This window comes from Vespa velutina, chromosome 3, assembly GCF_912470025.1.
Source record: "Vespa velutina chromosome 3, iVesVel2.1, whole genome shotgun sequence".
NCBI lineage: Eukaryota > Metazoa > Arthropoda > Insecta > Hymenoptera > Vespidae > Vespa > Vespa velutina.
The window spans coordinates 12,137,519-12,161,527 of NC_062190.1; the positions used below are offsets into that span (position 1 = coordinate 12,137,519).

A 24,009-nucleotide genomic window follows, 5' to 3' on the forward strand; every position below is an offset into this window, starting at 1 on the left:
AGAGAGAGAGAGAGAGAGAGAGAGAGAGAGAGAGAGAAAATAAATAGAAAAAAGAAGATAAACCAACGGAAATAAAAATATGACAAAATTGAAAATGCACGATATATATGTACATAGAGATATAATATATTGTAATAATAATAATAATAATAATAATAACTTTGAATGCTCGATCGCTAAGAACTCGGGCGACCTGTATGGAGATAGAAAAAAGTTCAAAAACTAGATAGTGTCTAGTATGTAAATATAAAATATATATAAACAGACAGAGATATAAAATAGATAAATATAATACATAATATATAGAGATAAACAGTAAGATACCGACACGATTAACAAAGAAATTTCTAGATTGATAGACTGAAGGGAAGGGTATTGTAAATTAACGATATGTAAGGCAGAGAAGATGGAAAAAAGAAGAGGAAATTGTGTTCATCGGGGCACAGCTCTCGGCGTCGAGGTCAAAAACGAGGTCGCCGACTACGTCCGGCATTCGAGTTAATGCCAGTCAACGTCCGGCTAAAACGCAAATGGTCGATATACCGTCGAAATGAGATTAACGCTTTTCACCTACCTTTACACACACGTATATGCGTGCTCTCGCGCAAGTTTAAGCTTCTTAATTGTTTCGACTCGACTCGACTCTACTCGTAGACTCTCGCGTACAGCTCCGTTTTCGCGACAAAGAGAGAGAGAGAGAGAGAGAGAGAGAGAGAGAGAGAAAAGACGAGAACGAAACGTCAAAATCGTCTCTTTTTTCTCAAACAAAAAAGATCCATCGCGAATCACGCACTCGTTCGATTCAACTTTTGCATTATCTCGCTGCAAAGACACCGTAAAGAATACAAAGAGATGTTAAGGAGCCGGAGGTACGGCGAGGAGGAGAATGGGGTGGGGCAGGGGGAGGGGAAGGAAGGCAAAGGACGGCGCTTGGAAACATCGGTTAATAATAAGAATTTCAAAAGTCGCAGATAGAGAGTAATTCTTTGGATACGTGCTGGTGTAAAAGACGAGTCGGTATGCTGCTGAGATTACATTACGTGATTCTACTGTGAGATCGAGAGGGAAGAAGAGTAGGTACGATAAAAAAAAGAAAAAGAAAAAAAAAGAAAAGAATAAAAGAAATAATGAAAAAAGCGGACAAAGAATATACGATAGGACGGATAGAAAAAAAGACGAAAGAAAAGTAAAAGAAGGAAGAATATGCCGTAAGAGTATATTAGGTGTACGTTGCTAAGAGAGAGAGAGAGAGAGAGAGAGAGAGAGAGAGAGAGAGAGAGAAAATCTTACGATAGGACAATTCGAATCGTTTCGAATTCGGACGTGCTATCCTTGAAAGAAGATTATAATATTCACGGCAAATTATATAATTCGAATAGTCGTCAAATAATAACGATCGGAATGGTCCTACCGCTCGACAATCGTAAATAATATGTAAGTGCAGACACATCGTGACCGTACGGCAATTGATCTCATCGGAGCCGTCCAAGCAGTGCGATCGTCCGTCGCAACGTTTCTTACTGTCGAGGCACAATCCGTCGTTGCATCGAAAGTTTCCAGGCGGACATTCAGTTACTACAATAATTATCAAATTCTATATTATCTATATTATCATATTATCGTGCATAGGCAACCGTTAGTTCGTTCCCGTTAGTTTAGTACAAATCATAATCGATTTCTAATGCCAGGCTAAGGTCTTACCACCCAGGTGAATTCAAATTTATACCTACCTACGTGTACCTACGTGTCTCAATGTATTCATGTGTACAATCAAGAAACATTCATAAAAAGAGAGGGACGAAAGTTTTTTCGAGCGATATGTTCGTTACTATCTCATTCGAAAAGTAAAATACGACACGAATAGAGATCATCTCGAGTCTCTCTTATAAATGTACATTTCTTTTACAACGATTTATACTCTAAAGAATTTAAAGCTCATGTATGAGAGAAAGATGCGGGCAGGGGGGAGGGCGGGGAGAGAGAGAGAGAGAGAAAAGTAATGTAAATATTCGAGTAGGAGAGAACATGCGTCGTATAATGTACATATGTATCAATAACTATCTAATAGATATAACCCGTTTATAATTATTACAACGTGCACCATACTTTTATGCATAAACGTGCAACCCCTGTTACGACAATCCTAAATCAAATCCGTACTCGTCCACTTTGGGTCATTTTTTCAACGGAATGCAAGATAAGAAAAAAGCAGACGCATGCATCATAGCGTTCGAACGTTTTATCCAAAGAAAATGAAAGATAGGATAAAGTGGGTTAATCAAGAGAACGTGCGATAAAGTGATATTACAGGACTTTCGTTGACCTTTTAAATTCTTATTCCGTATTCGGCTGGCGTACGACGTAGGAGCGAACGTGATTGTGTGCACGTGTATACGCGGGTGTGCGTTAGTGTTCCTACTCTCTTGCAGTTTAATCGAGATGCAATCATTACGTAGGCATATCGACAAAGTCGAACGAAAGGACATTTTCGTTAGAATCGGAATTTCTACTTATTAACTGTCGAGTAAGACAAGATGACCGTCGTATTGCGAGACTTTGAGAAATCGATAAAGTTTTCCTTGATGGGAAAAGCATGTCCATTAAACTTTAAGGAATAAAACTTGTTTGCACGAACGAAAAGTTCCAAATAATGATGTTTACGGGCATCTCATTTGTCTTTATATCCGTTCGCAACGACGACCATTATTAATATCGTTCGATTAATAAAATTGATTACGTCGAAAGGATTAACACAAAAGGGACCTTTTTTACACGTCCACGTGGATGAAAGATTGAATTGAAAAATTATCCGGAATGTTTGTACGGTTATGTATAAATATACGTGAGTTTTCCGGTACGATGCTAATAATTCATTTTATTGATAATAATGATAAACTTGTTGCGCGACATGTAATATCAAATAGGTGTTACTTCCGGCAAACGAGTGAACGATTTAAAACGACAAAGAGTGCTTCGTAATAATCGGTATCTATTAGGTACCGGCGGCGGGTACCTATTGTGACCATATTATGCAAATGACAATAATTCAATGCTTTTAAAAAAGGAACGTTCTTCAGGATCGATACGTAGTGGCGGGCGAGTGGGAAGGCCTGTTTTCTTGTCTCCTGCGATAGTGCGTGTGCGTGTGCGTGTGCGTAGGAGGATGAGACACGAATGAGGATTAGAACGAATAAACATTAAATCTCGTGGAGCGTGAGTTATGAAGGGGGAATAAATAGTTACCACATCCAGACTCGTCGGATCCATCGACACAATTGCGTATCCCGTCGCATCTTTCGTTTTCTGGCAAGCATTCGCCACTGGCGCACTTCCATTCGGCAGGCGTGCAGATTCCTTTTATCAGACACAAGCCACGTACACGCAAGCTTACGAACAAAGCTTCTAAGCTTTTTCTTTTCTGTTATTCTTTTCTCTTTCTTCTTTTTTTTCTTTTTTCTTTTTCTTTTTTCTTTTTTCTTTTTCTTTTTTCTTTTTTTCTTTTTTTCTTCTTTTTGTTTTTTTTTTTGTCTTTATGAGACGAGACGCGCGTCAACGTGACGTTTTCCACGTGAAGTCGCTCCATTGACGTACGTGTCTTTTAAGAAAGTTTACTTGGTAAGAATAAAGGCACAATGTTATATCGTTCGATTGGAACATTATCTCGTATTATCTCAAAGAGGAAACGTAATATATGACAAGTAGACGTGTAAGCGTATAATAATAAACGTATAGAATATAAATAAAAGAAAAAAGAAAGTGAATGAATATACCGGAAGGAAAGCTCTTACCGCAACCGCGCTCATCGGTACCATCGAGACAGTCGAAGATATTGTCGCATTTACGCTTGAGAAGCACGCATTTGCCGTCGTCGCAGCGCATTTCTCGATTAGGATCGCATTCCCACGTTTTCTCGTTCGCCCATCCTGGCCAGGTTCGGTCTGACGGCACATACACCCAACGTATTCCATAGAAACGATAAGATAAAGAAAAAGAAGCGAAGAAAGAAGAAAGTTGTGCATAGAGTGCAAACTCGAAAGATAGTAATAATACAGGCGGATAACTTGAGATTTAATCATTAGAGCAAAGACATTTGAAATGCGGAAGAAGGGAATCACGGCGAGTCATGCTAGACCGATTTGCCGGATGCGATATAATAAAATGCATTTTTCAATCAGACGATCATTATTTCAACGACTACTTTCTAGCAAGCATCCACATTTTTTCCGAGTTTCATCGTCGAGCGGTAAAGATGTCCAAATTGATTTGGACATCTTTGTTTAATCGGTATTTTCGGCAACTTCCCGTAAATGATGCCCGGGATGACCTCACGACGATGATCATCGGAGCTTGAGGAAGCTAAGAGAAGAGAATAGAAGGAAGAAAGAAGAAAAGAAAGAAAAAGAGAAAGCGACGAAACAACACACAGATAAAAAGGCGTACTCGTAGGCGGGCTGGTGGTATGTGTAATCGTTTCGTTAGCACAGTCCTCGTCGCTGCGATCTGGACAATCCGGATGGCCGTCGCATCTGTAGATACCCTCGATGCACTTGTTCCCGGTGAGACATTTGAACTGCGTTGGCGTACATTCCTGGTCTGTATTTGTTTTCATTCAGCGTGACATACGAGCAGAGAACACACACACACATATTTTGTAAACGCACGAACACACGTGTTAGATACGTCGAATTTTATCGGCTCGATGAAACAAAACAGCAAAATTCGCGTGTCATCTTCGATCGGCTCTTTCTTTCGTTCGAGCGGATGACGCGCGCTCTCATTTTCGATGCGCTTCTTTTCGTCCACGTTACGCGCGATCGCGTTTAATCAGCCATTACGAGAGTTTAACGATATCAATTGATATATGCGACCGATTCGGGAAATCGGAATATTATCGGTAAGTATTATAAGCGGTTGAAAGGAATATCGAAGCGGATACCACATTTCTAACGTTAACTAGCACTAATCCGACGTAGAAAGATAGAGGAAGAGCACGCGCTCATAAAGAAGATTATTCTACCGGGGTAGAATCTATTTGAGGAGTCTTTAACGTGTAGCGCGCGCTTACTCTCGATTCGACGAGTTAAGTTGAAGGTGATTAGTCTCGGAACCGTTTAATTTCACGAAGCACCGCGCTCGAACGATATACGAGGCGAGGGCTGACCGCGCAATTTAACCGCCCTTCTTTGACGTTCGCTTGAGGAAAGAAGAAGAAAGAGAGAGGAAAAAAAAGAAAAAAAAGAAAAGGTAGCATTTAAAACGATAAGAGATGTATGCTATCTCCACGCTGTAGATAGATTCAACCAACTTGGAAAAGTCACATCTCGTAGAAAATCGTCAAGGATTCGTATCAAGGGTGTGTAAGGAATAAAATATTATCTCGTTGCGAATCGCGACGCGTTCATCGTTGACCGTCTAATCGCGGATTATACGCGTAGAAATATACATCATAAAAATGATCAAAGAAATTAAGCGATAGCCCCATCGACAAGCATCTCTTGTGTACTTTCTCTTAAACGCAAAGCAAAGCGAGTATTCATGAAACGCAGCGTCAGAGATCGTCTTTCCTTCGATAAGATATTTCAAATGAAGTAAGTAAGCTTGTAAGTAAGTATGTTGTTCGAACAAGGAATTGTAAGAGCGATTGGTCCGACGCTGCGATTGGTATCATGAAAAGGGTAAATGGTTATATACCGCAATTAAGCTCGTCTTCTGCCCTCGGGCAGTCGTCGAATCCGTCGCAGACCGAACTCTTCGGTATGCAAGAGCCATCGCCGCAGGTGAAGTCCATGGAAGGGCAGGGGGCCAAACCTACGGGAGGCCGAAAACAAAAGAGCTTGTTTTTCAGTCGCGACATCTCGACGCCTCATTTTGCCTCTTTCCGAAATGTTTTGTCACCGCGCGAATCGTATCGTCGTGTGGTAAGCTCAATAAGTCGTAAAATAAAATAATCATGTCGTCGAGATGAGCTGCTAATGATGTAAGAATAATTATCGTACAAACGGTTGCGTCACGTATACACGTATGTACGTATAATACGATTTCTACGAGCTACGAAGAGCTTACAGAAAGACACATTTAAAGCGATCTTAGCCGTGACAAGGCATATCTTGAAACCGATAAAACACAGAAAGCTGATGATTAATCGCTTAAACGACGTCTCGATCATGGCGAGACTCTTTTTATTATCGTATTATCAGGAATCTCAGCGCATCTAAAGAACATGTCTAACATATAAAGCAATGTAAATAAGCTCTCGTTCGAAGGTAGAGAGAGAGAGAGAGAGAGAGAGAGAGAGAGAGAGAGAGTCTGGATGGTGTAGGTAGCGTGTCTATGTTTTATGTACATGTGCGTGTATCTACGACTCTTCATTTTCCGGACAGTTTTTGTAAAGAAAAGAAAAAGAAAAGAAATAAAGAAAGAAACATAATTTAAAAATAATAAATTTACAAGAAGAACACGTAAAAGCGATCGTCGGCCATGATCACGTATGATCGCATTTGTCTCAGTTGCGATCCCTCGGTCGACGAATCGGATATCCCAGCGAGGACGTTGAAAAAATGGATACACTATCTTCTGACCCCTGAAGGAAAGCTCTTTTCTTTCTACAACATCGACTAGAAACAGAAGAAGAAGAAGAAGAAGAAGAAGAAGAAGTAGACAGAAGAGAGGACGGACGAGTGACATTGAGAGAAAAAGTTGCTCCTCGAGCTCTGTCGAGTCTACCTTTTTTCTCGGAAACATCGCAATCCTCTTCGTCGGTGCCATCGAGACAATTTTTAACGCCATTGCATAAGAGCAACGAGTCTATACACTTTCCATCGCAAGGAAACTCGAAGAGGTTGCAGTCCTTGTCGTTAAATTTGTCGACTTTCTTTATCACGTCAAAATAATAATCGCAGCTGATCTCGTCGGTGCCATCGTCACAATCGACGATCCCGTTGCAAACTTGTTCCTCCGTAACACACCTATTACCTTCGTCGCAACTATGCTGGCTGTCGTTGCACTTGTCGTCGTCGTCGTCGTCGTCGTCGTCGTCGTCGTCGCCGTCGTCGTCGTCGTCGTCGTCGTCGTCGTCGTCGTCGTCGTCGTCGTCGTCGTCATCGTCGTCGTCGTCGTCGTCTTCGTCGTCGTCGTCGTCGTCGTCGTCGTCAACATCATCGTCCTCTTCTTCATCCTCATCCTCATCCTCATCCTCATCATCTTCCTCCTCCCCGTTCTCAACTGAATCCTCGGCGTAATCTTGCCCATTTTCCTCCGTTGCGCTTTTCGTCGACTTGTAATACAATCTCGTCGAATCCTCGTCGCACTCGTTCGATTCGAAGCTATCCGTATTCTTCTTTGATTCAATTTCTTTCAAGGTCGAGGTCTCGCCTTGATAATTATCGTTACAATCGGCGGGAATAACCGACGAAGAGCTTGGCTCGTCCGTTGCGTCCTTCTCATTTTCAGTTATCTCTCTCGAATCAAAAATATTCTCCCGAATACTTTCGGTAGTAGTCATATTTTGCCAATTAATCATATCATCGAATAGAGGAAAATCGAACGATTCTGTAGTTGCGTTCGTTATGTCATTCGTTTCCCAAAAAAACGTCTTCTCGTTCTCGCTCAAGTTCTTCTTTGAAAGAAACTCTTTAATATTTTTTATAGGAATAACGTGTAACGGTTCCTTTTCGAAAGTAAAACTTTTATATGTCGTTGATTCGATAGAATCAACATCCGGCTGGTCGCTCGCAATCTTGCCCTTGGTGAAACTTTCAATGGATTTTGTCGAATTTTTCATCACTTCTTTCAAGAATTTTTTTATCCAGAATTCGGCACACTTTGACGTACATTCGTTCGAGCCTGTTTCCCAATGCGTCATATTCATCTTCGTCGTCGTGACGTCTCGAGAATTCGTCGTCGTTGTTTTTGATACCGACGAATCACTGTCTTCGGAATAGCCGTCGTTCGTCTTATCTTCCAAATACTTTTCATCGTTCTCCTCGTAAACTGTCGAACTCAAAGTCACGCTCGAACTTTCCGTTCCAATCGTCTCGTTCCAATCCTCGCTCGTACCGACAAAATATCCGTTTGTACTCGTCGAATAAACAATTTTGCTTGTATCATTCGAAATATCATTTTGAGTCGACCAACGAATTAAGTTATCTTCCATCGAATATTGCCTTGGAGTCGAATCATCGAAGAGTATCGTATTCGAATTTTCAAATTTCCGATCTTCCAACTCGGGAAAAGATTTCAGCAACGAGGATACGAGACTCTCTTCCTCTCTCCTTCGTTCGCTTTCATGATATTTCCAATGGCGTATCCATTGTTTCCCCAGTTTTCTAATTATCTGAGAGCATAGACTGTCATTCGACGAATTATTCCTCAAATATTCGTTGGCACACATCTCGAGGATCGGTCGCTTCTCCTTCAATCTTTTTTCACTAGTTTTCAGTCTCTTGTACTTGCTCGCTAGCGATGCTTCCTTAGCCTTGAACAACTTCCTTACGATCGCTTTGATGCGTTTGGGATTATAATTCTTTCGTTGGCTGTACTTTTCTACGATAACAATGAATCGAACGTTTGATCACGAACAAAAAAATTATCAAAGACGAAACGAGAAAGATCGGTGCTGTCTATCGGTTTCTTATCGGTCTCCAGCAGAATGAGACGCTATTAGGCGACTTACAATAGAGACAGAGAGAGAGAGAGAGAGAGAGAGAGAGAGAGAGAGAAAAGAAATAAAAAAAGATTTTGAATTTCGCTGGAATTTCATCGGTATGTCCGCGCGTCTTTGAGTTGCGTCTGTGAATGTGGCTGTGAGTGTGTGTAGGTGTGGGTCTATGAAAGAAGGGTAAGAGTAGTAAGTATGTGATATGAATGGCATAATTACCGCAATCCCTCTCATCCGAGCCATCGGAACACTCGTTCACCCCGTTGCACTGCAACTCGTAGCCTATACATCGGCCGTCCGTGCACCGAAATTCTGCATCTCCGCAACCTGCTCCATACACCACACTCATGCGCGTTTAAAGGTGATTGCCAATGCGTGAAGCTCCTCGTCAACCCTTTCTTTCTTATCCATTTCCTATCGACCCTTCCTTTTATACTCTACTCTCCTACTAGATCCTAACTCTTACCGTTTTCTCTACTTCGACCTACCTAACTTGTCTCCTTTAATTAATTTTCTTCCTCCTTTTCTTTCCCCCACCACACAACCAAATCCGTCATATTTTCGGGATTTTTTAACCTTACGAATATTACCTGGCACAGTTTCTCCGACAGAGACTGCTCACGCGCGTGAGGAAGAGAGAGAGAGAGAGAGAGAGAGAGAGAGAGAGAGAGAAAAGATACGTCCATAATTTTCTTCCTGTAACGTTCCTAGCGTATCCCGGCATGCTAGCTTCGCATGAACACTCGGACGGGTGTTTGGTCGGCTTGAAAAATTGCTCGATCGAATGTCACGTCGAGCGTGAAGGGATAAATTTAAGGGTCGAGACGCGATCGTTCGCGAGAAGCGACGTGAAAAATGAAAAGATTGAAGATAACGCGGTACGAAAATAATTTGAGGAATAATTTTGAAACAGCCACTACATATAATTGAACGATATCGATCTCTCTTCTGCCGTTCGCGTTTAAATGTTCGGCCAAATATTGAGAACAAATTTACGTGCTTCGAATACTATAATATCGCGATAACGTAGCTTCAAATCGCGGAAAGATACGCAATCGCAAAGAAAAAATGACTTTGCCAAAGAGAGAGAGAGAGGGAGAGAGAGAGAGAGAGAGAGAGAGAGAGCGAGCGAGCGAGCGCTTGGCTGTCGATTTATCCGAAAAAAGAGATCTCCCGATTCTCTTATAGCTCTGAGCGCGATTAAAAGTTTTACGATATAGAAGAACTATGTGAACTGTGCTCCTTTAGATATGCTACGATCCTATGCGTAGGACGATACATTAGCCATGTATCGCAAAAAGCATCGCATATCGCATGTGCTTATCAAACGATAAATATTATTAGCATGGGTTTATCGAAAAGAGGTAAAGCCCGCTACCAGAATGCATGTTAGATACCTGCCGATCGAATCTTATTGATCTCCATCGTTAAATTCTCTTCTTCTCTTCTTCACGCGCGTTTCATCGTTAATGATATTAATAATGATAAATATACAGCGACTGCATTAGGTGTTAAACGTTCAATCCGGATAAGCGAAAGATAGACGTCCCTGGTGTAACGTCGCTTGGCACTGGACGCAGATCATTCTCGCGTGATCTCTCTCGCGTTATCTCGTCCTTTTATCCGTGAATCGGTGTTCGCTTAATCGATCAACCTGTGTATATCTTCAGAGGGTTCTTGGAAAAAGGATGAAAGTAAATAAGCAAATTGGCCCACTCACCGCACTGGTTTTCGTCCTCGCCGTTACGACAATCAGCCACGCCGTTGCATCTTTTGTCGATGCTCAGACAGATGCCGTCTATGCAACGGAACTGATCGCTGCTGCAGGTTGTTACTGGAAAAAGAAAAAAGGAAAAATGAAGAAAAGAAAAGAAAAGAAAGGAAAGGGGGTACGAACGTTATAAAGGAAAGTACGTCGATATGGCGTAGAGGAGGGTAAGAATAGGAGAAAAAAAGAAGGTGTACCGGTGCAATTATATTCGTCTGAACGATCGTCGCAGTCGTTTCGTCCATCACACCTTGCCATCTTGCTGACACACGTCGTACCGCTGGCACATTCGAACTCGTCCTCTCGGCATCTTGCTAAACGCGTGCGTGCGCATTCGTGCATTGAAAAAATATAAACAAAAAGAAAATATACATAAATAAAACGAAATGAAAAAATAAAAAACATGAAAAAAAAGATAAAAAAAATACGTCAGGAAAAACAGTGACGCGCGGCCGCTTTCGTGTTTACGCTGCGTGTTTCAAAGCTCGACGCTCGCGACGAGTCTTTTCGAGCATTCGGATGGGACGAATACGTCCTTTAGATAAATTTATTTAATCCGCATTATTACGTTACGTCACGAATCCTTCCTTCCTTCCTTCCTTCGATCGGTGAAACGTTTGATCGGTTCGCAGATATCTATATATATGTATATATATATATATATATATATATATATATATATATATATATATATATATATACGTACTCGTATATAAATGTGCATTTTCATCGTTCCATCGTCTACGAATAAGTCTAGTAATAAATAACGATTATCGATATTTGCTTGCTGCCGCAAGTTGGAATTCAACGAATTACTCGTATCGGTGAAACGTCCTGACGAATAAAATAAATAACTAGGAGCAACGACGTGCTCGCTCTTCGAATCGATCGTACATACATTAGCATAAGGTCGAGTGATTACGAGCGAATAGAGAAGATACGAGGAAGAAAAAATTGAAAGTTTTCGTTAGAAGCTCGACTATACGGGATGATTCTCCTTGGAAACGTTTCTAAAGATCGCGCTAATCGAAAGAGTGATCAACCCGAACTAAGAAGTTAGGTACGAGTTAAGGTCAGGCAGTTTAGTATAGCCGTTTAGTATCTTGGCTTAACGCGAATATCCAATCTATATATCCGCGATGAAACGACCAGTTACGCCGGATAAAGTTTTCCGTTTTTCTAATAACGAGGCTGAGCCACGCCTTGAGAACGTTAATTAGATCCTTCGAGTCCAAGTTGAAAAGCGAGCGTCGAACGTGTACGGTCGTATCATTGAAATCTGCCGAGTTTGAGACGCCAAGTAATATAATAAATAATATCTCATACTCGTTCCGATACAATTTTCTTCGTCCTTTTTGTTGGAACAATCGGCGTATCCGTCGCAGCGACGAGATAGATCTACGCAGTAACCGGCCGAGCACTCGAATTGGTATTCCCTGCAGGCTGTAAGAATCACGTTTTAAAGGAAAAATCTGACGCGAGATCGATCGACGAGACAACGATTTCGGGAAGCGTTAGTGTCTACGAGACGAGAAGATGACAAATTTTGCACAAAGAATAACGACGATATCCCCGAGGCCAATGAAAAGGATTCCGCTCTTTACGATGACCCTGTGCGTATAAGAGCTATGTGCGTGCGTGCGTGCGTGCGTGCGTGCCCGTTGAATGATTATTCAACGATAAAAAGCAATAACATTATAAGCACATACAAAGCGCAAAAACATTAAAATGTTTTAACAGGACGAATGTACGATCGATAAATCTAAACGCGAGTCGAACTAATCGCGACTTGTGAAGTAACGACGAGGGCGAACCAACTGTAGTAAGCGAAAGGTTGCCTTTTTAACGAGCAAAGAAATGAAAGGCGCCAAGAAGAAATTATTCGGGAATGTGAAACGTGCGAGTTAAGCGGTTCGTCTAATTCTACAGCCATTAATTAACACGCACTCGAGAAAATTTCGTAGAAAGGAATTATTCGTGAAACGAAGAGTTACGAGAGAGAGAGAGAGAGAGAGAGGCACCTCTGCCGTATATAATTGAACATCGGCAATTAGCCAATCAACGAAGACGAAGGAACGCGAGTAGTCGGCCAAAGCATATCTCCACTCGTCGGAAATCGGCTATAAACATTAATTTCGTCGAGCTTATTATTCAAAGAACGTTTTTTCGGCCGAAGAATCGTCTTAGGCCGAACGCAAGATTTTCATAGCAGTGCCCTGCCTCTGGATCGTACGCCGCTGGAATTAATAACGAAATGGGGATATGCAAGGTGCATACTCACGATCGAGAAATATTTCTTCGTCACTGTCGTATCACATTGCGTTTTAATTTACCGCGCGGGCTTTTTCGTCAAGCGTGAAATGCAGAAATCGATGGGCACTCGCGCGTCAGATGCTAATGCCAACGACTGAAAATACGAAGCGTTCGTATTTTCTATCGTTCTGAACCTTTATTATCCTTCATTGTCGTACACATTTTCTCTACTAGAAAGTCATTAGATTTTCCTATAAACTTTAGAGAGGATTAACCCTTCCGAGGTAACGTCGAAATAATCTCGAAATACTCCCGAAATATCCCCGAAATATCGTCGAAAAATCACGAAAGACGAGAGACGTCTGCCGTACTGTAACGTGCACGTGTTAACAAAAAAGAGAGATAAATGGAAGGCGTTAAACCGCGGCTAATACAATCGCAGTTGGTAGATTCGAATGGAAGCGGGAAATGTATGACTTGGCTCGATTGGTACCGCTCATGCGTTGCCAATCGAGTTATCATTTAAAACGATTTAGCGTACCCGTGGCTCCACGTACGTGCCTCTCGATTACGATCCGTGAATTTCAATCGTTTTTTAGCTACGCGCAAAACGCCCAAAAAGAAACTATATTATCGTTTCTGTTTTCTCTACGCAAGGAAAAGAGAGCCGTCAACGCTCGTCGAGACTCGAAATGTTCACCGCTCCGAGAGAGAGAGAGAGAGAGAGAGAGAGAGAGAGTCTCCGTTCCTTCCGCGTTCCGTCGCGAATCCGAATTGGATTAAAGCGGTGAAAATGCGAAATTCCTGGACAGAGCTGATGGAAAGGGCCGAGCGTTTGGTCGGCGCGACCGCTACAGATTAACGTCGGATTAAAATTGTGGCCGGTTATTAGGGCGGCTTAATAAACGGGAGTAAATCTCGTTCGGCAAGGGCCCGGATTTGCGCCGGTGCTGAAAAAAAAGGGTTGCTGATTTCTCTTTATCTTTTACTTTTTTCTTTTTTCTTTTTTTTTTCTATTTTTTTTCTATTTTTTTTTTTTTTTTTGTTTACGCGGCACCGCGACTCACGCCAATCATCGGCAACGAAATTGCTAACGAACCATCGAATTAAAAATGGAAAAGGAAGAGGAGAGAGAGAGAGAGAGAGAGAGAGAGAGAGAGAGCGCGCGCGCGGGAGAGGGAGAGGAAGAGAGAAAGGGGGGGGGAGAGAGAGAGAGAGGTCCAAGTATTAGCTCCCGCGAACGTTGGCCCTTTGAAAGATAAAAAAAATTGGATCGACGGTGCGACATAAAAGTTATATACGAAATCGAGCTCCGTTAGGGCGATTAAAGGGCCGATGGTTAGCCGGATGGTTAGGACGTGCGAGCGGAAGCGGTCGTGCCTCGACAAAAGACGCCGGAAATAATAAGGGGCTAGGCTAGAGATCGGAAGTGGTTCGAAGGCAGCTCGAGTGCAACGGCCTCGGCTAACCACCCTCCTCGAGCTTCCTCGCGCGCACGCGATCGCCATTGTCACAGCTATTAGAATTATTGAGCAGCTCATCGTAATACCTCGCGAGGCTCTCGTACGCGATTAGTTCCACCGCATGCGAACGTGCGAGCACGCCCGTAAATAATATTCTCTCTTGTTCCGATATCGGCGAGAATCGCTAAGAGAAATAATGCGCCTCTTGTGTGCACAAATAGGAAATCTCGAGGCTAACTTGGCCAACGAGAGAGATTATGCTCTCTAACAAATATAATCTACTATAATGAAATACAAATATAAAGTGTTTACCTTTCTCCGAATACAATGTTCATTCAAATTCGATGGAAATTGAATAATTGATCGCGTCGAAGCGGGGTCATTGTAGCTTCTAATCGACGTCGATGAATATCGATCGTTTTCGCCTTATCCGGTTGACACGAATCTCTCTCTCTCTCTCTCTCTCTCTCTCTCTCTCTCTCTCTACCACTATCTATCCTTCTTTTCGACAGGGTGGAACGTAAAAATAAACTTGTTCTAGGAGCGAAATAAAGGAAAGTGCAAGAATATCGTTCCAACGGGGGCGGGGGGAGAGCACGCGTAAATATCTATAACGAGTAGAAAATTTGGGTATTAGCTCGAACGAGCTTTTGTCGTCATAGATATATACGTCGTAAGTATAAGAGAAAAGTGAACGGCGCCTACGTTGCTGCATCTTGGGCCATGGTTTACGTACGCTTTTCGCAACGACCATACCCCGATAGGTAGGACCGTTTAAAAGGCTCGATTTAAAAGTAGCATAGTCAGCTAGAGGAATTACGCACAAAGACGTGTACACATATGATATACGAAAAGCACGCAATTACTTCGTTTAGACGAACAAAATGTATTTTTGACGGGCACGAGACACCGTTGCCAAGCAACATTTTTTTTATTTTTTTATTTTTTACGCAGACGATACCTCCATTTTCTATTCGATACTTTGAATAAGCTACGGAGATCGATACTCACGACAGCCATATTCGTCCGATCTGTCTCGACAATCCAAAACACCGTCGCAATGCTTGCTTCCGTCGATACACTCTCCGTTCCTGCATTTGAATTGGCTCACCGTGCACGCTGAAAATAAAAAGAAATTATTGAAAATAAATTCTTTCTTGACAAGGCTCGCGACCGTAAGTCTACCGAGATACTCGAAGGTTTGATATACGAGAGGATACGTACACAGGAACGATCGCGAGAGCGATCGGTATTTAATACAAGTTCTCTATCTAAGAGGTTCCCACGAAGCGTCGGATGAAATTTCAAAGGGTCATACGACGCCACTTCGACAGAGAGAGAGAGAGAGAGAGAGAGAGAGAGAGAGAATCCTGACTTTTCTTCTCTCTCTTTTTCCTTCAGAAATTTCGTAAATCTCTCCTAACGCGTTATACGTAGGGAACGTGGGCGCATAAACGTACGAGTTATCGACTCGTACGGGTTCGTAGAACGTATCGACGGGGATGTCCCATAACTGACAAGAATTCGCCGCGAGGAGCTCCGATTTCATTGTTTCTCCCTCCTTTTCGCTCTATTCCTCGATACTTCCTATTTCTCTTTTCGTCTCTTTGCGACTCTGACCGTTCTCGCGATTCGAACGTCCGTTTGAAAAGCATTCAAAGCTAAAACGGTGTCCGGCTCGCGTCTAAAGTTACGTTGTCATTTTAAACGCGAGCAAGCGGTCACGTCGCAAGGGATCGACTTTCGCTCGATCGACAGCATACGAGTGAGAAACTTTCTGAAATGTCGCTTTTACTCTTGAACGTTCTCCTCGAACGTTCTTCTTTCATCGGTTCTCGGTTATCGGCCGATGTACATACGTAGAGATTTAGGTAGGTAGGTAGGTAGGTAGGTAGGTAGGTAGATAGATAGGTAGGTTCCATAAGAGGTATATATCGACGAGACTCCCACGAAGTTACTCTCGTTGGAGCTGGAAATGGAGGTTGCGCCACGTTGCGGCTTGACGCGGAAGGGCGAAAGGCGAGTTGAAAGGGTGAGATGGGCAGAGCGTTGCGGCTAGGCTGCCTGAAAGGTATGCTTTGACACGAGAAACTGCGACTCGATGACACACACTCCACTCTCGGTACGTGGCTCTGTAGGTGGCTCGGTCGAAATCGAAGTACCGCTCACCAAGCGAGAGGGGGACGACGGGAGGAGCAACGGCCTAAAGCCTCGTCGGCCTCGTGCCTCCGCGTTGCAACGCGAGCTAGCGCGTCTAGGAAATACCTTCGTAAGCGCCTCTCTTTCGTTCTCCTATTTACAAAGCATCTCTCGATTCTCGATAGATGCGAGCCTTTTGAAAAGAAACGTTCTTTCGACGAGAAAAGGATAGAACGAAAAGCGAATCGTCAAAACGGTCCTCGCTCGCTCGCTCTCTCTCTCTCTCTCCCTCTCTTGTCGACCGATAAATGGATGCACCGCGCCAAAGTTTTCTACGGTAAAGGAGATATTAGGCGGGACGAGGCGAACGGCCAGAGTCTCCAAAGTCCATGTTTACAATATACATTTTTATGACTCCGATTTTTTTTTTTTTATGTTTCTTAATCTTAACGCGAGTTCAAAGTTAAAAAGTTTGCGAAATTGCATGCACCTCGATAACGCTGTCACATCGACTCCATGCCTAACTTTCGTAGTTTGCGAGAAACAATATCTTTTCCCTTCTCCTCCTCTCTTTTTCCTTTTCATTATTTCTACGAGATTGGTACGCAACGTCAATTAGTCAGAGACTCTTTTTCGGTAAATCGAAACATCCATCGATTTCTATTCCTTCGTTCCACCTCAGTTAGGATCCAAAACATTGTATTTTCTTTTCTTCGTTGTTAACTCGTCAGAAAAGTTATTTGCGTAAAACACACCCAATAGTTATAGATAGACGAACTTGGGTTCGTGCGTGACCGATAAAAAGGAGGCTAACGAGTACTTGCGACGAGTAAAGCGCGCAATAAAAATGCGTGAATACCATGTCGCGTACGAATATATAGGAGGCAGCGCTCCGTTCTATCGTGAGTCGGTCTCTATTTCGAGTCTTTCAATTTTCGCCCAAACGTACATGCATATATTTATTCCTTGTTATTACCGTCAATTCGATAAAACGATATACGAATTCGTAACGCATTCGTATATCTAATCGGAATATTCCTTCTTATTCGACTCAATTCGAAAAAGAAGACCGACGTATGGCTATAATTATCATAGATAAAGTAGCGACATTGTTCCCCGTGAGGATTTAATTGTACTTGGTCTTGTTAGGGCGAAGAATGTGGGCGATGTTTCGGGTTGGACTAATTTACTATTACTACTCTGAGATTCTGTGTCAACGAGCGCGAAACCCCGAGTGGATCCTCTCTCTCTCTCTCTCTCTCTCTCTCTCTCTCTCTCTCTTTGTCTTTCGCCGAGACCGTGTCTCTACTTTTCAGACCTATCGTAACGAGAACATTAATATCGCGTGTAACGGGCCGCGAGCGTTTACGAGCGGATCGCGGAAAAGCCGCGCGACGTGCGCGCGAGAAAGCGAAAAGAGGAAGGAGGGAGGGAGAGAGAGAGAGAGAGAGAGAGAGAGAGAGAGAAGAGGCGAAAAAGAAAAAGGGAATAAAGTTTTCTCGCCTCCCGTCACAGGGCGAATTTATTTCTCGGCCACCGGACAATATCTTTTTCCTCGTTGAGTGGAATCTTTCTACTTTTTATTTTCTTTCAACGCGCCACCTTTTTATCGGATTATCAATGTACCGTGCGAAGAGCGAGCTCTTGAAAAAGATTGCGATCATTCGGGATTAATGTTATAGAATTCAGAGAGAGGAAAAGAAACTCTTTGAGCTTTAGGCGTAGATACCACCGGATATGCTCGGAAAATATTTTCATTCGAGTTAATCGGAACAAAGAAACGCTTGCGTCGAACCCGAAGAATTTGTTTCGAATTTCTTTCCATTTGAAAGTATATCTAAGAGCGTCATCTATAGGCAAGAAACGTCACAAAACGCGACCTTTGACGCGACGATTTTGACAAAACCTTTCTTACGACTCTACGGATGTTATGAACAAAAGAAAGAGATAAAAGTGAATGCATATATGTATGCGTAAGTATGTACTTACTAAGAGAAGAAACGATAAATTGTCTTTTGTTCGAAAGAAAATGGCCGATTTGTTTGCCGAGAGAACGTTGCGTTTCAACGAATTATTCTACTTCTAATAATATTACTAAAGACGATTCCGCTAGAATATCACGGAACACGTAGATAACGATGGTAAACGGCGTAGGAGAGATAGAGAGAGAGAGAGAGAGAGAGAGAGAGAGAGCCAACACCTTGAAACGAATTGTTCTCTCGAAGAGACAAGAAATGCGTCCGTACGCGTTAGTCGAGTGACATGTGTACTTATGCAATGACGCTTATCTCTCGCATTGCGTAATCGAGAAGGAGACAATTACGTCTATCTCTAGTTACTACCGTTCTTTCACCGTTCCTTCTTGAAAAATAATTATCCGAGAAGAGACGCAAAGAGACATCGAAGAGTATAATATCCAAACGTAAAGGAGTCATTTTTATCGGGAAAAATATGGACGGCTATTTTTGTATCTTTTCCTCTTCTCTTTTTTCTTCCTTTCTTTCTTCCTTCTTTCCCGTAATTTGACGATTGCGAAAAATCTCTTTTTCGGTCTCTAAAACGTAGTAGAAACGTAGCCGTCGGAAAGGGGATGTAGTTACTCGGTCTCTTTCTCAACGACGCGTGATACACGTCGCGAGGTAGATACTTTGAGTGCTCGAGTTACGAAAAAGAGAGAGAAGGATACACGCGCATATATCAAGACGCGAAGAAAAACGCGGTACGATATAAAGCTGAGGATATTAGCATGACAAGCAACGAGCATCAAATTGCTGGACCTAAAAGCTGCGCGTCGGTGGAAGCTCCCTCTGCTAAATCGTCCGTGCCGCTTCTAATGGACTGCCGACGGAAAAACTTTTGACCTCGGCGAGCTTTCTTACGAAGCGAACGCTTCTTCTCTTCCGCCGTCTTCTCGGTCGATCTTGAAAGAATATTATTAGTCGGTTAAACGGCGAGCATAGCGATGTCACGGCAAAATCCAAGGGCTAGAACAAAAATTCTCAATGACGCTTTCAAATATGCTTTCAAGACTTTACGTAGAATTTCATTCGCATTCGTACGAACGACCGCGTCGGCTTATCGCGTTCGACTCGTTCGTGAATCGCGTTCGATCGAAAGAAAAGAAAATAATACCGCTGGATCGGTTTTTTCTCGAAAAGAACGGGCGTGTTCGCGCAACGACGCGGTCAACGGAATTTCCGTCCGGCGGAGCGAGCTTGGTTAACATTATTGTCACATAAATGGTGGTGGTAATCGTTTTACAAAAATTAACATCGATTTTATAAGGAAATTTGCATGAAAAATCCTCGCTCGGTATGCCGAGAACGAAAGCGCGTATGACGCGTAGCTTCCTGCTCCACCTAACGAACACACATACAGTAATATATATATATATACATATATATATATATATACATATATATATTAGTATAGAGTCTGCACACGCACACCGATCTCGCGTTGCGTCCCTCCTGTATACGAGAGTAGTAGACGCGCGAAAGAGAAGAAAGAATTTCCACAGGGAAATGACAAGAAAGTCGAATATAATTTTGTCTCGCGCCCCTTATCATTTTATGTAGTACAATATTCAAGTAGACCGTTCGTTCCAATTATTATCATCTATTTTTCGTCTCGGTTTTGCACGATTCTAAAGATAAATAATTAAGTTAAGTTCGCTGATGCAATTTTTGTTCGTCGTTGCGATAATACGAATATTACATTCGAATATTATATCATATCGAAAATAGTTTATGCCGTGGTTATGTCGTAGTATTTAAAGAAACGCAATCATTATCTCGAAATGGTAATAAAAACGGGAGCAATTTTCCTTTCGATTCGATCGAAAATGATAATCGAGAGAGCATGTCCTGGCGCAATCCGTAAGACGCATGCACGTGTACGCGCGCACGCAACGCGCACAAACATAAACGATATATTATATAGTCGACTATGTTCGCGAACACAAAGTGTCGTAGACGCGTTAACGCGAAATGCCCGCTCGACGCTATGCGCCTGGGATTCGACGTATTTTAGTGGCCGATTTGCAATTTAAACGCTATAATTAATGACATCCCCTCTCTCTCTCTCTCTCGCTCTCTCTCTCTCTCGCTCTCTCTCTCTCTCTCGCTCTCTCTCTCGCTCTTGCGCGCGCGCTCGTGACAAACTAACGAACGAACGAACGAACGAACGAACGAACGATATCGTCGTTTAAGAGGAAAGATGTTGAAGGGGCTCTGTAAAAAGGAAAAACAACGCTACAGCCCGAGAGGGAGAGAGAGAGAAAGGAAAAACGAGATAATAATTATTATCGTTCCAAGCGATGGATTTTCTCGTACGATTTTTTCTCTAAAATACATTTCATTTAAAAACTTTCAAGACTCGATCGTATTTACGCAACTCTGATCCTTTCGGAAGCGCTGTGTCGCTCTAAAAGGAGATAATGAAAAAGGAAAAAAAAAAGAGAGAGAGAGAAAAAAAAAAGGAAAAAGAGAGGGAAAAGAAAAGGAAGAAAAATAGAAAAAAGAAAAAGAGGAAAAAAAATATGGAAATACATGCATAACGGCATAGAATTAAACCGTACAATTTATGATCGACGCAACGCGAACGTTCTCGTTGTTATTGTTGCAAGCTCGCGAAATATGCCAAACGTATTTTTCGCATATTTATAGTATTTTCGTTACATAGTAGATAATTTACGAATATCATCAAACGATACACCTATATATGCGTGGAGTTTTCAACGACGCTTAACAAATATATACGATACATAGGATACCTTTTTATTTACTTTTAGCTCGCGATACGCAATCGTCGTTCGTTCGAATGATCATCAAAGTATCGTTATAGTTATCGTTATTCTGTACGTTCGGTAACGTTCGTTAATGCGTAAGTAGTAAACAAACTCGTGAAATTGGAGTTGCATCCGAGTTGCGTCTGGGTTGCGTCGATTATGTCGATACTCGAGAATAATTGCAAAGAAATAGTTCCGAATAGAACGAAGGACTTGATCGTTTCTCTCTCGCTCTCTCTCTCTCTCTCTCTCTCTCTATGTCCTTTTCTGCGCTTACCTAACGACAACGTATCGCGACTAGGTAATATAAAAAAGTAGATGGAGTAAAAATTTAACGACGCGGCGAAAGCTCGTGGATTTTAATCACTCCGGGCGAATCTCGCGTAACGATATGCGTGCGTGTGCGCAACAGCACGTAGACCGGACGTAACGTAACGAACGGGGCAACCGTTAACGGAAAAAAAAAGAAAAAAGAGGGGAAAAAAGAGAAACACGAAATATCGATGGCTCGCGAATCAAGGTTTTTTATAAGACGAAACGAAACGATCAGCTCGTCTTTATATCGTATATATTTTCACTTTGCTAAACGAGATGGATCCCGATTAGACGATCCGTCCTAAGACGAATGACCGTAATTAAAGATCACGAGTATAATCGAAGAGAAAAAAAAAGAAGGAAAAGAAAAAAAAAGACAAAGAAGAGGAAAAAGAAAAAGAAAAAGAAAAAGAAAAAAAGAAAGAAACGGGTCGTCGATAGGTAGTACAGCCGAAGCTAATGGATGGCTTCTCGGATTATCCACGACTTTTATTTCTTTTTTCTTCCCTTCGATTCTTTCCTTCGATTCGAATAGTAATACGTTAAAATGTGTAACGCAAAAATTCAATCTCGAGAAGTAAAAAGGATCCGATGATGAAATATCGTTGAGTGTGTCAAACAAAAGAGGAACGCTTACGAGGTAGGTTGGTTGCTTGCTTGCTTGTTGTTTGCTTATACGGGATTCTTCCGCGAAACGTTTTCGCTATCGCGTCTCGCTTCTTCTTCTCTCGATAAGATAATGAACTATAGCTCGGATTTCTCCAGTCACAAAGTTTGTCTCTCGGAGAGTTGGCGAAACTTCTCGAAAGACGAGTCCCCGCTTTGGTTCTTCTTCTCTCTGGATAAAAGAAGAAGAGAGGAAAAACAAAATCCTTCTTTCGATCGGGCGAAAGAATCGTTTGGTAGACTCATACATTCGACGATATCCTATTTTCATCGGAATGCCAGAGAAAAAGCTCAATTTCGTAAAGCCCTTATCCTAGAGAGAAAGCCGAGATCGTGACATTATTAAAGCGAGTTCGCAGGTCGACGGAATGCGAATTACGTGAGTCCACCGTGTGCCGCGCCATCCCCCGTGGATCATCCGATAACACGGTGTACCGTAGCTGAACCGTAGGTGTGCACTTTCAAGAATGTGCAAAGTCAAACTTACGTTTCAAGAGTTACGTTCCTACCTAACGTTTTACAATTATTAATTTATCGATGGAGCTTCTCCTCGCTCGTCATTTCTTTCTTTGTCATTCTATGATTCACGCGTTTTCAGCACGCGCCTCTCCAGAAATAAACGTTGCTCAGCTTAGTAGTCGACAATTTTCAATCTATTTAACTTTGCAAGAACTCCCCTTTCCTTTACGAACAAATATACTCGCTACGAATAATAAGTATGCGTCATGTTTGTTGATCTTCTCACTCATCGTGAATTTACAAGCGTCCCTTAAACCCCAAGTATATCTAATGGCGTCACGGTTACATAGCTCGCAGAGCGATCGTCTATTTCTCCAACGAGTTCTTTCGGATAAAGGATTTGCCAAGGAGAGAGAGAGAGAGAGAGAAAGAGAACTTTTATGCGTCTACGTATACAGGGATCAAGCTGGACGGATCATGTGCGGGCATTACGAGAATCGAGAACCGTCGCGATATTTATTCGACCTCGATGCAACTTGGCCGCTATCAAAAGTATTGCTCCAACGTTTCAAACATTCTATTTCCAGTGTTTGTCGAATAATAATTAAACGATCGCTAAAAAAAGGAAACAGCGATAGTCGAACTCCAAAATATAGAGTAAAATTGACTTGATTCGGATGTAATAACGAGTAAAAGTTTTTATTTCGAGCTCATTAAGTTTTTAACGCGAGCATGTCTACGATAGCGGTAAAGTGTGATTATTCTGTAGAAAATGTGAGAATAAGGGCTACCTGGAACATAGATAAAGTAGTGTCACACGACTCTCGCATTCTGAATGAGAATGTACGCGGATAGCTCGCGAGTCTATTTCTCGGTTTCGCCGAGAGATGTTTTAATTATTAATCGGCTAAATCTTACATATTTCTTCTTATCCGGCTGTAAAAGATAAAACGTAAACGCGCTAAGCTATGGCTCGAATACACATACATATACCGTGTATGTAAACTAAACGGATAAAAGTCCTTGCGTCTACCTTTTGTAAAACGGCCCAAGGACGAATCTCATTCGCGAATGTCTTCAAGAAGCGAGAGAGAGAGAGAGAGAGAGAGAGAGAGAGAGATACGTAAACGTCCACCTAACGCACACGATTGGAAATAGTTACTAGTCGATGAGAGAGAGAGAGAGAACGAAGGGAGAGAATGAATTCTAAATACGATCCTGAAACACAACGAGCTCACGTCCATCCGCTATCAAATCGCAACGAACGAATGTATAGTATACTCGTATATAGTCAACAAGGGTAGAAGGAGAGAGGGAGAGAGGAACGACGAGAATCAAGCTTGAAAACGATATCGCAAACGGTTATGAAATAACGATCTCTCCTACTCACTCTCTTCGAGCTCGAGATACGTGACGCATATCGAACGCATTCTCTGAACATTTATTTATCGACGATTCGTTTTACCTAGTCGTTATTTACGGCACTCGCGGGCGAAAGGGA

At 42.2% G+C, this 24,009-nt stretch overlaps 1 protein-coding gene across 1 annotated transcript in view; it reads right to left on the minus strand.

Moving 5' to 3' along the window:
* Positions 1–24,009, minus strand: part of LOC124948170 (basement membrane-specific heparan sulfate proteoglycan core protein) — a 90,772-nt gene that overhangs the window by 24,996 nt on the left and 41,767 nt on the right. The window contains 9 exon segments of the mRNA XM_047491431.1: positions 1,462–1,575; positions 3,244–3,354; positions 3,789–3,938; positions 6,724–8,541; positions 8,876–8,983; positions 10,377–10,490; positions 10,622–10,738; positions 11,751–11,867; positions 15,152–15,259. Coding sequence (XP_047347387.1) covers positions 1,462–1,575; positions 3,244–3,354; positions 3,789–3,938; positions 6,724–8,541; positions 8,876–8,983; positions 10,377–10,490; positions 10,622–10,738; positions 11,751–11,867; positions 15,152–15,259 — 2,757 coding nt within the window.